At 42.1% G+C, this 15,287-nt stretch overlaps 1 protein-coding gene across 2 annotated transcripts in view; it reads left to right on the top strand.

The window, feature by feature from the left end:
* Nucleotides 1–639: 639 nt before the first annotated feature.
* The window catches only part of ACADM (acyl-CoA dehydrogenase medium chain), a 227,167-nt gene continuing 212,519 nt past the window's right edge, over nt 640–15,287 (top strand). Inside the window, exon 1 of one of the 2 annotated variants that reach the window (XM_078668541.1) lies at nt 640–794. In XM_078668541.1, the coding sequence (XP_078524667.1) occupies nt 771–794 (24 nt within the window). In that variant the 5' untranslated portion in view covers nt 640–770. Of the gene's footprint in view, nt 804–15,287 lie in introns of both variants that reach the window. The other variant, XM_078668536.1, reaches the window with a different exon arrangement.

Here is a 15,287-nt window from a genome sequence, read left to right as displayed (position 1 = left end):
AGATTTTTTTTTTTAAATATACTAAGGCTATGTTATGTGTTTCCATAACCCAATTTTCACTTCAAAAATTATAGCAGCTCTTAAAGAGAACATCAACTATGTACAGACTCTTCAAGACCTGTATCAAACTTACATATTTTCGGGGGGGGGAAGCACGATAAAACTGTTTACTTTTTTATATTTTAACAATTCACATGAGTGACAACCGCAGAAGATTAAAAACTTAAAGAGTTCCACACCAAAAATGTCGCCCACTGTCTTCCCTAGTTGGCAAGAAGTGAATGCTCCGCCCTTAACTCGATCGATGTGCGGCCATCTTAGAACAGAAACAAATACATTATTAGGTCAACACAATACCAGTTTAAAACGCACTTTCACAAATAATATCTACCGTTTTCACTGATCACTCGTGAATTATGATTTAAAAATGAAAACCTTTTATGATGAATGTATTATATAAAAACTGTGCAAAAGGACAAATCAGTATTTTAATGGGTTTTCTGTAATGCTGTATTTTCTATTTATAGCAAAACGTTTCCCACCGCTTTCAATGCTCGTCTCCGTGTGAAAAACGAGAGCAGTCCCCTCTGAGTCTGCCATCTTGAGTGCAAGGAGCTGGTAGGTGATCACATTGCACAAGCCCGCCCACTCTGTCTCTTATGGGGGGTGTCAGAAACCAAAAGGGCGGGGTCTCCTATCCATGTAGCGGCATCGTCTAGTTTCACATACGAAGTAAGCGGACTGCAGGGTACAGTACAGGAGCTGCAGCTATGGCACTGAGAGCGAGTGGCAGGGTAAGGAGGGTGAGCGTAGAGTTCAGGGAAGGGGTGTCTCTCTCAATCGCACTTGGCACTACTATCACACAATCTTCCGTTTCTGAGTGCTACTTTAATTTTTAATTTGACCTCTGTGCCTGAAGACTTCAAGGCCTGTCTCGTGCGTTACTAGGGCAAAGGTCGGCGACGTCATCCCCATTGTCCTGTCATAGCTTTTAACGTTTTAACCGCAGAATTAATCTGCTGCTGCTAAATCGATTTTTTTTCGAGATTACTAAAGCAAAGGGAGGGAAATTTGGCTTCAAGTTCAATATATGTAGTTTTAACTAGCGCACAAGTGACCACGTAAAACTACGAGTGGGTTAGAAGTTTAGTTTGGGGCAAATGTATCTGTTGCACGCTGTGAGTTACTGCCAACAAGCTGGTTCTTGTTTGCTTTGAGAACAAGCATTTATAACTTTATAAAACGCATTGTTCTACAGCATACTTGTCAAGCGACCTTCAATTGGCATCATCGCTTAGATAAGAAATAAGGCTCGAACCTGTGATCTTAAGATTGCCTTCTTATCATATTGACATAAATCAATCAGCATTTCGAGAGCGTGGCACGGTCACCCCTGGTGTTATCGGGCGCTGAGGTGGAAGGTCTGTCAAAAAGCCTGGTCGTGAGGAAACGATGGGAAGAAACGAGCATATAAAGGCAAAACAGAGGGCAGAAAAAGAAGCATAAAAGGCAAAATGGAAGGCAGAAAAGGCAAAACAGCAGAAGAGGGCCACACAGAAGGAAGAATAATGAGCAGAAAAGGCCAAACCAAGGGTGGAAAAACAAGCAGAAAGGCAAAACGGGGCAAAAAATGAGCAGAAAGGCAAAACAGAGTAGAAGAGAGGGCACAACAAAGTAGAAGAGGGCAACATAATAGCCAGAAAAGCAGGCAGAAAAGGCAAAATGGAGGGCAGAAAAACAAGCAGAAAAGACAAAACGAAGGCAGAAAAGGCAAAACAAAGGGCAGAAAAGCAAGCAGAAAGAGGCAAAAGAGAGGGCAGGAAGAACGAGCAGAAAGAGGCGAAACAGTACCCGAGACAAGCAGCGGAGGCATAAACGGGGCAGCAGGTAGACCGGTAGCAGACTGGGCAAGCTGGGCAGGAGAGCGGTCACATGGGGATTTTGTATGAGGACCTGGTCAATGGTGGTCGCGCTGCATGCCTCCATTAAGTTGGTCCAGGGGAGGGCGTGGCGCTGGGTGGTGGGAGGAGTGAATGGCTGGGAGAGGGAAGGTAGAAAAACAGTAAAGACAAACTGGGCAGAAAAACAAGCAGAAAAGGCAAAACAGAGCAGAAGAGGGAAGAAAAAGAGTAGAAAAAGCAAAACAGGGCAGAAAAACAAGTAGAAAATGCTAAACCGAGCAGAAGACAAAACAGGGCAGAAAAACAAGCAGAAAGGCAAAATGGAGTGCAGACAAATGAGCAGAAAGGCAAAATGAAGCAAGCAGAGGAGGCACAAAATGAGGGCAGCAGATAGACGGACCGCAAAAGGCTGCGGAATGCGGCAAGCTGGACAGGACTGTCGCAGGGGGAGCTGGCACAGAAGCTGTAAGCACCTAACTATCGTTGCAGCATCTAGGCTGGTCGTGCGTATTTGCTAGAAAAATTGCTGTGGATGTTAGGGCACCTGCTGCAACACTGTAGATGTTGACCAATTCGGCATGATATTGCCAAGTCGGTATGATATTGACAAGTCGTCAGTGATGTTGGCAAGCCATTGGTTCACTTACTGTAGTCAATTGGGTTCAGATGTCAGTAGATCTGAATCACCCTGTGCTAACTATGACGGGAATTTCGTGTGCTGCAGAACAAAGTAACACTTATTGGTTTGTTTAGGCAGACTTCATAATTATATCTGGAAGACCCGTTTCTGGTTCTGTAAACATTTAAACAGGTTAATCTAAAATGTAAACAACTACTTAAGACTTAGTCCTTGGACAACTGTCTCAAACTTTAATACTTATGTCGATAAAAACAAATACGTATCACTGAGTTGGATATTGTTTAACTGCCTTCATATTGACCAACATTAAAATATGTTTACTTTTAATAGGTGGCAATTAAAGTTTATAGCGTGCACTGAATGGGCCTATTAGTTTTGTTGTTTATGCTTTAAGCAGAATGCAACACACCTTAAATAAAGTAATTGCTGCCTGTTCGCTCCCTGTTTTCCTGATGTTATCACACACATTTTCTTTGGAACTCTTATGTTTTGTGGGGAAATGTAAAAACTATAACTGTCATAAAGATTGATCTCTTGGCTTGGTTGCTGGCATAGTGTATCTTTGTTGTTTCTTTTGATTGCCTGTTGATTCTGGAGGCCAAGTATAATATATTGAGTTGTGTTGACTTTTGACGTCTGCTCTAGGACAGTACTGTGCTAAATAAGACCGAGTAGGCTGTGATCCCTTTCTTTTCTTTAACCACGTGGCCATTTTGCGATGAATAGCTTGCCTGAAGCCATCAGAAAAGTACACAAAGCTGGAGAGAAGGGATACATGCCAAGCAATTGGGTTCAACAATGTCAGTTCGGTCACTGGTCATACTTCACAGCTGGCAACTTCGAAGTGTCCCCACATAATATGTAACACCTCCAGTCATTTCTGAATTTTTAGCCAAATGACTGTTGCATATTCTATAGCCTGGCACCTTGCATGTAATATTGACATTGCTCTTTGCTAAAAACCAAGCCATGGCTTGCTGAAGGTGACACCGATGTCACTGGGCCATTAAACAGCTGCAATGGCAGCTAACTTTGCACTTTGTATTCCAGAGGGTTTCAGTCTGCCACGTTTTATTGATCATTGCATGGTACCTGCTGTACTGTTACACACGGCCTGGTGCTTTTCTCGAATTTCCGTTATCATGTTGCTTACGTTATAAGGAACAAGAACCTTTTTTGGGGAGGTCACGGGGGGTGTGGAGGGGAGTGAGTAAGTGGAAATATGTGCTAAACTGATTTGATCTAGTACCAGAAGTCCCATTACATGACTGTTTCCTTTGCACATTGACTTACTGGCCCATTGGTGGGTGATGTCAAAGGCGTGCTAGGTTGATTTAGTTTTACTTTTAGTACTTTAGCGTGGTGGTAACTTAACTGAGACACAGTCCACAGGTGACTCTGGTTTGTATGATTCTCATGTTTGGGGAACTAGCTAACGTGGATAACAAATGGTCCATTCATCATAAGTGAGGGGACATGCAGACGTGAATCATGCTACATATAAAAAAAAACATGGCGTCTTTCTTTAAAGTTCAAGAACAGTTGAGTATGTCTGACATTTGTTTCATTTTAATATTGCCATAGATTTCTGCAATAAGTAAAACTTATTCAAAGTTATTATTTTACCAACTTTACTTAGGTTTTCTTTCGTTTTAAATTTTTTTTTAACAAAACACACTTCGTCTCAAGTAAACCAAGGGGCATACATTTTTAGTATGCACAAATGATCAATAATATTACAATATTTTAGTCTATTAAGCTGCACACCACGTATGTTTCATTTGATTTGGGCTCACTCTGAATTGTATCGCTTCTACATGCGTGCAGATTTTGCAGTTACGGAAAGCGAAATACAGTGGGCTAAATCCATTTTCCCCGGGAAGCAACCTTTACAACGCAACACACTACCATTACAACAAAACTTTTACTACGCAACATCCATTACAACGCATGACACTACAACGCATACCATCACAACGCATAGTACCCTTACACTATATAACACTTACCCTACTGTTGCACCCCCTGGAGTTAGAATAGTAATTTTTACCCCTACACTATCCAACACTTACCCTACTGTTGCATCCCCTGAAGTTAGAATAGTAATTTTTACCCCTACACTATCCAATACTTACCATACATGCAATGTAATGGAATGCGTTGTAAAGGTAGTTTTTAAAAGTTTGTTGTAATGGCATGCGTTGTAATGGATGTTGCGCTGTAAAAATGCGTTGTAAAGGTATGCGTTGTAAAAGTATGTCTTGTAACGTCATACAATCGTTTTCCCCTTATCACAGTCTGGGTGACTAGTTAACTAACATGCCGCTTTGAGCCCAGGTTTCATGATCAGAGTTTCCAGATCAGCCACAGTGGTTATCTCTAGAGTTGTACAGGAACAGCAAATTGTTAGTGCATAGTTATCTTTCAAACACAACATTACTACACACTGATCAATGACTTTGACTTTCGAAGTATTATTATGTGGTGCATCTACCAAGCACTTTGTGAGAAGTCTTTCTGGAACTATGATAGCTAAATCGAAGGCAATTCCTTCAAAAACGGGCAGAAGAATACAAAATGAAATGTAGAGCGTCATAGTTCCCTCAAAAGAAATCCAGCACATACCATGTATTAAAAAAAAAAAAGTCAGAATTTTTGCTTAAGTAAAAGAGAGCAGTCTCTTAGTTAATATGAATGGCTGGGGCTTGACCTAACAAATAAAGCAATTTCTGAAGAAAATCTGCACTTTAAAGGATTCAGAAAGTTATATTAATATAACAATAAAGTCACAAGTGGCCTGGCGCTTATTCTGAAAGGGACAAATCTTAGAAGTTCACCTTGACTAGAGTCTGTTAGACGCATTTCTACTTTCTTAATCTTCATTTATTTCGATGGGAGAGGAAAATATACAATTGATATGTTTTTATGCCTAACAGCAACAATCCTTCAATTAGCTGGATACTGTGCTTTTTTTTCCTTCTTTTCTTTGTCTTTTTTAATCCGTACACATCTAAATTAAACGGGTGAAAACTGAAGATATTTGGCGTAGGCCTACCTTGGCTCACCTACCGATAAGAGCAGGTGGTGTGGTTGAGCTTTTACAAAATGATGGAGTGCCTCAAGCATAGGGCCCTGGTCTCCTAGTGACCCATTCTCTTCCTTTTGATGTGTGTACTTCTCTCGGGGCAGTTTCTCAGCATCAGATGTGGGTCATGGATGCACCTTCTGCTGTTACGCAGGGTCCTTGTTATAGAAGATTTTGAGCATTTTGCAGTGTCATTACGTTTTATCCCAGACTCCGCCGGTAGCTCAATTTAAGGTGTGTGTGCTCTAGTTTTCCACGTGTGACACAGGTTGGCCACCTGGTTCTGAACATGTTGCATCCTGTTGAGATATTTTTCGGGCGGGGTTAATGGAGAAACTTTCTTTTTATAAACATGCTTGCATGTAATTGCAGCTTTCGGAACATATCGTCAAATACGCCATACAAAGCTTCTGCATTTTGCCATTACTTTACAGTTGCTAACTGGCATGGTTGTTGTTATTCATTTAATATCAAAACTATGCAGTCTGCCGATGGCTGATATAAAGACATTATATCCCAAGTTGGTTTTGAAGCCAAAGTGATCTGCACAAGGCATCTACATTCTGTGATTTCTCATAAGCTGAATAAGTACACAATAACCTCGACAAGAGCAACCACACCTGCCTTCTCGCAAAAGTCTACCTAGAAGTGTGTCCTGAACAAAGTCCTAGTTGCCACCCATTCTGTTCTTCTGCCTGCTATGTAACTAATCTGCGTGTAGTGTTGCCCTTGAGTGGCCTGATGTTTTATAGTCTAGTGTCTGCTAAAGCGGTACTAAAAGATGCTGCTCTGCAATAGCAGTTTGAATGCTTGGACCTCTTATTACCCAGCAGGTCTTTCGTGATCAGAATGATTCATCAGTCCTCATCTCTGACAACTCATAGACAGTGGATCACAACACAGAAGTATTATCACTATTCTTTACTTTCTAGTTGATCTCCGATATTCAGCTCATTGTTTCTTTTGTATTTGCTCATAGAACTGGCCTTACTGACTTACTGGAACGCAAGAATAGAGGGTGCTTTGTTAATCAATATCTGACTACTTTTTTTTCTTACGACAAAGTTAAGTTTATTACACTATAGAGCACTAGCACATGCACTTATCAAATACGTTGTGACTTGCTCTATTGGCTGATTCAGGCTACACGGGATACAGTCACAGTAACATTCCCCTAATGAAAACTACCTGATGAGAACCCTTCTCTCTGTTACATGATTCATCTTTGTGTTGGATGATGATGTCCGTAAAGTCTCCTGCTCATCTTATCCATCTAAGAGGAGAACCACAGCTTCTTGACGTGTCCTTGGCTTATGTAGTCGAGTTAAACGAAAGGCTATTCCTGCATAAGGTGGCGTGGTTACGAGGTATGTTCAAAGCATGTCAACAGCAGTTGAGAGAAAAAAATGAATGTCTAAAGAAATGTGTGTTCAAACAGAAGATAATATATTAACCAAAAAGTAAAAGGTGAAAATGGAGAGCAAACCTGAAATAAAGAAACCAACCAGTCAAATTTTTAAAGGAATGCTTCGAATAAAGTAGGGCTGCAGGAATAAATGATTTTAGAAGTAACCTTTAAAGCTGCAATAGTGTCTTAAGAGATTTTCGGGAAATAGCAGAGGTTTGGGCCTACCTTGGCCAAGCATTTTGCTGGCAACCGGAAATGTGTTCTTCCATTGATAAAACCATGTTTTGGAAATTATTTTGACTAGTTTTGACAAATCTTCTTCTAGTTTCATTCTAAGGCCCTCGGTATGAGTAAACTTTTATTGACACTGTAAATTTGGACTGCTGGTGTTAGCATTAACCTGCCGGGATTGTAATAACCCTGGGATTTGAGTTATTTCAACTTGATTTGAATAACGAGTCTTTACACATCGCATGGCCCATACCTCAATGGAATAGAGAAGCCATAGGGATACAAAGACCATTAACCCTTTGTCTTCAAGGTGAGGTATATTTGATTATTGGTAATATACTATACCATGGCCAGCTCATTAGAACACGCTAGCAAGCACAAGTTGAGTATGTAAGATGGGGGGTAGTGTGCAATGAAACTGCGACCAAGTCGCTGCAGGAATGTTAGTGATTGGGCCATATATAATAGGACAAATACCAATTCGTGCAGTGCGATGGTATAGAAAGTTTAGTTAATATATTACTACCATATATTGTGATGTACCTGTAGAGGCAACTGTGAGATTAAAAATTTGCGTCAATCGATCTATGTGCCATGTTTGAGCTACACAGTGTTATAATGATTTTATGTCATTGAAAGTTAGATTAATTGATCTATATGCCATGTTTGTATTATATAGTTTTAATAGTGATTATGTTTTATAGGTGAATACTTGAAACCATTGTAAAAAGAGAGCTATTAACTGGTCTTGATAAAGATGGAATAAAGTAGGAAAACCATCGAAACGCGTCAACGCTTTAACAACATACACAATCTATCTACCCAGCATTGTTGGAATAAGGAGAAAAACTTACAATTTATCTTGCAATGCTAGTAAAATCTTCTTGATAATAGATGTGTTAAATTTCAAGACTGATTAGATTGGTCTGTACTTGTAACTCTCTTCTGCTGCTACACTGTATTAATTATTAGTATCATTATGGAATGTAATTGTTTGATTTTGTTTTGGTTTTTAATATGATATGTCGAGCTGAATGTTCAGTTCTTTTAAATTGATGCATTTAAATTTTTATCTAATGAAATAAATGTGGTATAATTTTCACTTTGTATAGTTGTCCTCGAGTTACATGTGGTGTTGTCCTCGAGTTACATGTGGTGTAATCTGCCCTCCGATTTTTTATATATATATATATATATGGCACAAAAACCTATGTTGGGGTGAATGTTGATAGAAAGGAGTGAATGTGATACAGTACAAATCGTCATCTAGAGAAACATACCTATTTGACACATAGAAAAGTTACCCCATGGGATTTCTTTTATTCTACTGTTGAAGTTCCCTAGTCCCACTGGGTGCATAAGGGGCTCCTCTTTATTTCAATCACTGTACAAAAGGCCATCCTCCCAGGCAACATAGTACTTCTCAACCACTCTGTTGCTGACCTGCTCCTAGGCTTCCTTCAGAAATCCCGCCAGCGTAAGTCACTCTTCCTGGGCTTTGCGGAAATCATCCAGGGTAGGCTCCTCTGCAGCTAACAAGCTCTGCCGTTCCGGAAACTGCCCATACTCCAGCACCTGGTTTGCTTCAGGAGCATCATAGTCCCCTTTCTCTGCTGCAAAAGAGATGACCACCACGGCTCGTGCTTTCATGGAGTCTGCCCATTTCTGCAAACTACCTTGTTCCGGTCCCTACATTTTGGGATTGTTCCCAGTCTCCTAGAGACTTGACATACTCCAATCCATACAAGCTTCTGATCATGGCAGCAAGCCAGGGGCGATCAGATCATTGCCCAAGAGACAACCAGCACCTTGCTTTTCCCTTGCCCCAACATCTACCATGGCCACCTTGCCCTTGAACTCGGTCTCCACTAATTCAATTTGGTACTCCACAGGCCTAGAAAAAATATACAAATTTTACTAGACCTGCAGGTCTAGTAACTTGAATATTCTACTTGACCTAACTCTAATGTACTTGAACCATAAAATGGTCTCAAATTGTGTGATCGTAGGCAAATATTTTATTTCACTGAGCCACCTTTTTCTTCATTATCACATTTGTGCACACATTCAAATATTCTTTTGTTTGATTTAGTACACTAAAAGTTTGCTCCAAGTATGAGCTGCCTTCCTTCACTCATAGACCATCTGGTCTTCTCAGGCATTCTTCCAATGGCAAATGCCCCATTAATGCAGATGCATTAGACACCTCATAATATGTGTCGACCACCAGGATTGGGCCGAATAGCTCCTATTTGCCCCTTAGCCCATCCAAATGGAATTTTGACAATTGGCAGCAAGCTGTGGGAAACATAATAACTAGGACATTCAGATGTGAGTTTAGCATTTCTGCTGTATAAAAAACTCTTTTAATTGATTTAGTACACTAAACATTTGTTCCAAGTACGAGCTACCTGCCTTCACTCATAGACCATCTGGTCTGCCACAGGCATCCTTCCAATGTCAAATGTCCATTATTGCAGGCGCATTAGAAATCTCATTCAAGGACAGCGCCCAACGAGCGATCTCCAAGCTCCTAAACTATTCCAAGATGTCCTGATCTTCCACATACAGATCCACAAGATTTTTTGGAACATTGGCCGCAACCTGGCCTGAACTAGAGGCAGTCACTTATCTCAGATAGTGTCATGGCTGCCATCCTAAGCTTTTTTTTTTTTCTTTTTCTTTCAATGGCTATTTTTCCCTCTCCAGCTCTTTCTCTTTCCTTTTTCCCTCTTCTTCCTTCCTCTCTGCTTCTTTTCCTAGGCCCCTTTCTAGTGTTTCTGCCGCCTCCTCTTCTCTTATTCCTAGTGAGCTATCTTCAGCTTTTCCTGCTCAGTGCTAGCTTTCTGGATAGCCAACTGTAAGTAGACTCAACTCGCCCAACGGATTTACTCTTGGAATTGGAGACCGTGAAGCTCTGGAAATTTGAGGTGGTGTACACACCTGAGGCATTGTAGAAACTAAAGGGGGAGTGCATCTGTGAAAATCCGGAAAGTACGTTAGGATTCACACCTGGCATGTATCTGGGATAGATCTGTCTGTGCAATGTGGCCCCAAGAGCATGACTGCAGAGCTGGGTTCCTAACCTGGTTATCTCCTCGGTGTCTACCACACCCTCTTCCCTTTCACCCTGAGTATCAAAGTGTCCCTAATGAAATCATCAAGTACTTCTGTGAACCCTCCATTTTCTGTCCCAACATAGATCCTTCATCTGTCATACAGACGTGGTGTTGTGGTCTATTGTCAACTCTGTTTTCCATTATTTGTGGGTGGACTTTGCGCATAAAAACTAGGCTTATTGTGTTACTGGTGTAAATTGGATATGAAGAACCTTGGGGGGGTCCCAAAAGTTCAACTCTTGAAAGGATCCTACAATGAATAGCCTTAGCAGCTCAGAGTACCAAAAATAGATAAGTGTACACTACTCCACAGTATTAATCACATCATGAAAAAGATTAAAAAACAAGATACAGTATTAAAATTCAGCAATTTATTACAGATTATTAAAATTGTTCAACAAAACATCAATGTAGTGCCAAGTTTTAAAATAACATCATCAGTTAAAAACCATTTGGTACAGAAATGTGCAAAAAGCAGGGTTGTTACAGTTGTCGACGCAGCGTTTCGGTATTTTTTAATACCACCTTCTTCAGGACAAAACAATTCTGCAAGTTATTTATTCGTTTAAGCTTCGTTTTAATTGGTAGTAGCTCAAAAGTAGGTAGTTCTCATTTCTACACCATGTCTGACACTCCTGTAGTATTCAGGTGCTCAGTGGGGAGGAACACGCCGGAGGGGGGCCACCGTATTTTTGACCAGAGTCTCACCTTAGTTCAGGGCAATGTCGTCCACGGTACAGCGTGACTGGATTCTTTCAATTTTTACCAGCGCGCAGATTTCTTTAGCTTGGTCTTTTTTAATTTTGACCTTAGTTTCTTCAATCGACCTCCCTGCACCCCTCACGGCTCCTCGCATTCGTTTATCAACGATTTTAATAATCTGTAATAAATTGCTGAATTTTAATACTGTATCTTGTTTTTTAATCTTTTTCATGATGTGATTAATACTGTGGAGTAGTGTACACATATCTATTTTTGGTACTCTGAGCTGCTAAGGCTATTCATTGTAGGATCCTTTCAAGAGTTGAACTTTTGGGACCCCCCAAGGTTCTTTATCTCTATTCTCCTTGTCCGAATTGTATACATTAGGAGACCTCCCTTTCCTGTTTTACTTGTAAATTGGATATGACCAGTGCTGTACCTTGGACTCCTAGTTATTGTGTGTCCCACACCTTGCTGCCAATTGTCAAAACCCAGTTCAGAGGGGCCAAGGGACGTATAGGAGCTACTTGGCCCAAATGTGGTAGTTGAGGCCTTTTACTCCTGATATCCCGTGCCTAGCTTACTATGGGCTATGAACTTCTGGGCCAAGTACCTCTTCAGCACTTGACTGCCAGTAGTAGCACTGGTTGCGTAGCCCAAGGCTTCTCAAAGGCTGGCAACCCCTCAGTCCTCACTACTGGTTACAGCTGGCCGAACTCGTGCTGAGCTTCTCCACACTGATGAACAGCTTCAGTTTGGCAAAGTTGGGAATCTCAAGCGCTCCCTTTTTATAATCCGTTTCTAGACATAAATGTGATTTAGTGTCTAAAGTCTTTTAAGTTAGTGTTATAGGGGTTGCAACTTTAAAGTGCCCACTTCCCTGTCTAATCTTGTTCTCCAGAAAGCAGTCTGTCACATCAGGAGTGTCTCCAAACTTGATAGTCCCAAAATCTCAAGACCATGGCAATGACTAGAGGATCACACCTCCATGTCAACCTCACTTTTATGCTTAATAAAGGATTACAAAGGCTCCCTGCTCTACTCTTTACAATTCTTTTATCATCAATGTCTCCATCCTGAGATCTGTCCAGGCTCTTTTGAACAGTGGCATCTTCGGGGTCAAAGAAGACCCTGGCTCTTCCTTCCTTCAGGATCCCCCACCCAGCTTCTAGGAATGCAGCAATTCAAAAAACTGTCTGGGGAGCTCCTGCACCTTCACATACTTCACCAACGGGGGAACATCCTTTACGACGCGATGTTACCCCGCGCTACCATTACGACGCGTCTCTTACAATGCAAGTCGTAACCACGGGTTGCGCTGGAGGGCGCTCCAGGACAAGGAATAGTTAATTTACTATTCCAACACCTTCCCTACTATCCATGGGGACTGGTGTTGGAATAGTAAATTAAACTATTCCTAAGTCCGCACCCTACAGCGCAAGTCGTGGTAACGACTTGCGTTGTAAAACACGCGTTGTAACAGTACGCGTGGTAATAGCCTGCGTCGTACCGTCATACAACCACACCAACGTGCCCATGGGCTTCCATGTATTTGTACCCTTCACATGCACACATCTGAGTGCTCATACACAACTCCTGCAGGCTTCTATGTACTCTACCACTTCATAGGCACACATCTATCCCAGTGCACTCACGTGGACATGCATTGTCTTCCAGGTATTGCACCAATCACCGCTACACATACATCCCAGCTTCTTGCATAAACACACACTGTATTCCATTTTATTACACCACTCACGGGTACCCTTGCACCACTCACGGGTACCCATACATCACACCATGCAAATGCAGACGCAGGTCCACTGTGCGGCACTACATTCATCCTAATGTAGGCCAAGGGTGAGTCATGCACACATCAGGAGAACTTTACACAAGTGGACCAGTAAACCCAACTCATGTGACACAGGTAAAAAGGCATGTTTACCCTACTGATCGTTTGTACGTAAACCACAGTATGCTCCCACAACTGCACTTGTGCTACATAAAGCCTGGCGAAGGAAGTAGCCTTTCACCACACAAGGGTAGTTCTCTGGGTGCCCCCTCCCGGCCCAAGCAAGAAAGCAATGTGCATACTTATGGTACGTTTTTGCCCATGACCAAAATTCCTAACCGGGAGAAACTCTGTTCTTGGACTTTGTAGACCTAAAAGCTTGCCTTGATTGAGTCAGTCACCTCCTTCTCTGGCTTACGTTGCTGAAATGGGATTTGGTCTAACCCTGAGGAAATGCTTGTATTGTTCCTCCGTAATTCAGCAAGAGCCCCCTTTGGCAGTGAAAGGGAATGGAGTACGATGTTGGAGCTCGAGCCAGAGTCCCATCTACAGCCCTATTTAACCTCTTTACCAGTGATCTGAAGATATATAGGTAAGGGTAAGAGCTAATGTCACTACAGTTAATGGTTGTTGATGTCCATTGTTCGCTGGCAATGTCGTTACTCACTGTCTTGGAAAACTCTGCTAAGATATTAGTCCATCATTAAATGACCACTGTACAAATGAACAGCTGGTGACGACAAGCTTAAAAAAAAATACGGTGATGCAATAGAGACCGCCTTCTCATTAAGATCCTTCATTCTTAATCTAGGGATCCCAAGATTTTCAAATCCTCTGACAGTTTATGACTTTGGCTTGGTATGTAATCTTTCAATGAGTTTACATGTAAGTCAGAATGCCTAAGTCTTCCCTAGCGAGTCCATTATTTGTTTCAATCCAGTCTAGTAGCCGCGTTCTACGATTGTCTCTTGACTGATCAAAAAGCCAAGGATGTCAATGCAGCCTTGTACAGAGATGAAGCCTGGGGCTCTATGCCACTTGTGAATTTGGTCAATAGTGAGCTGAAGATCCTGAAAACATTGTTTGTATTACCAAATATTCGACATCACTTTTACCTGGTCCCATTTCCACTCTGTCGGCAACATCGCTCGTCTGTAGGCTGAAATGTTTAACAGTGTGGCTAGGGGTACGACTTTACCCACCTAGTGCAATGGTCTGCGTTTACTTGAGATCTACCTGCTAAAACTGCTGTACCTCGTGAACCTAAATGCTGACCGCAAAGAGATGTTAAACAACACATGTTGGTTGTGGTTATCTTCTAGCACCTTAACTGCTTCGAACGTTCCGCGCCAGTGCGGAACATTCTTTAAGCTGGCGGGTGTGCCGGCCAACGGACGTGCGCAACACTATGGAGGTAGTGCTCGCGACGGCCGTTGGCCGACACCAGCAGCGAACGGTACTCTTCTAGGTCTCACTGTAGATCTGACCAGAAGATTATTTCCAGAAGCACCCCTCCTGGAAGAGTTCTCAGATGAGCTCACCTCATCCGCATATGTCTTTGCTCCTGGCAGGACAGTCATTTGCAACTTGTACACTGTTGCCAGAGCACCTCAACAACCTGGACATGCTCCACGTTAACTTGTGTCACATTTTTCTTAATGGAAGTAATCCCAAAAGGGCCCATAAACTCAGTCAAACCCTTCCCCCTCCCACCTTGGTTTCTTTATTGGAACTAGCTCTCCCATGTTCCACTTCTTGCCTTTGACCAAGTTCTTTTCATCATATGTGAGTTCATACCTTTGCCGATTGGACCGGATTCTGTCCCCCATCTCCTCCTCGTACATGTCAACAGTTCTCTTGAGAAGCCACCACTCCGGTTCAGCATGGAAATGACTACTCTGCCCTGTAAGAACTAAATTGGGTTTTTGTGTCACAGCGGACTAGCGCGATTTGTCCACCACATGTCTCTAAGCACCGCTTTGAGTGGAACTCTGATTTCCATAGCTTCTGCACACAGGACTTTACCACTCTGTTCATGCGTTCCACAAGGCTTTTGGCCTGTGGTGCATTGTGAGCTGTCTTTGGATGAGTTATCCCAAAACCAGCCATGAATCCCTGCATCTCTCGTGAGGCAAACTGCACCCCATTATCAGCAACCTGATACTTGGCAGTTGGCAAACTCATCCTTAAAGAACTCGGGCTGTGCTGGTGCTTACTGTACCCACACAATTGGTCGACTCACATTTTTAACTGTAGTCCACCAACAAAAACACACATCTTTCTGTTGGTGGCAATAACTTGAATGGGCCCATAATATCTAGACCTAGTTTGGCTCATGGCTCATCACGCACAGGAACCGGTGAAAGAGTAACTGAATTGGTGATGAGGGTTTCATCCGTAGTGGCACGT

This window comes from Lissotriton helveticus, chromosome 1_2 (assembly GCF_964261635.1).
Source record: "Lissotriton helveticus chromosome 1_2, aLisHel1.1, whole genome shotgun sequence".
Lineage (NCBI taxonomy): Eukaryota > Metazoa > Chordata > Amphibia > Caudata > Salamandridae > Lissotriton > Lissotriton helveticus.
Note: the sequence above shows the minus strand (reverse complement) of the source record. Positions and strands in the feature narration are given on the sequence as shown.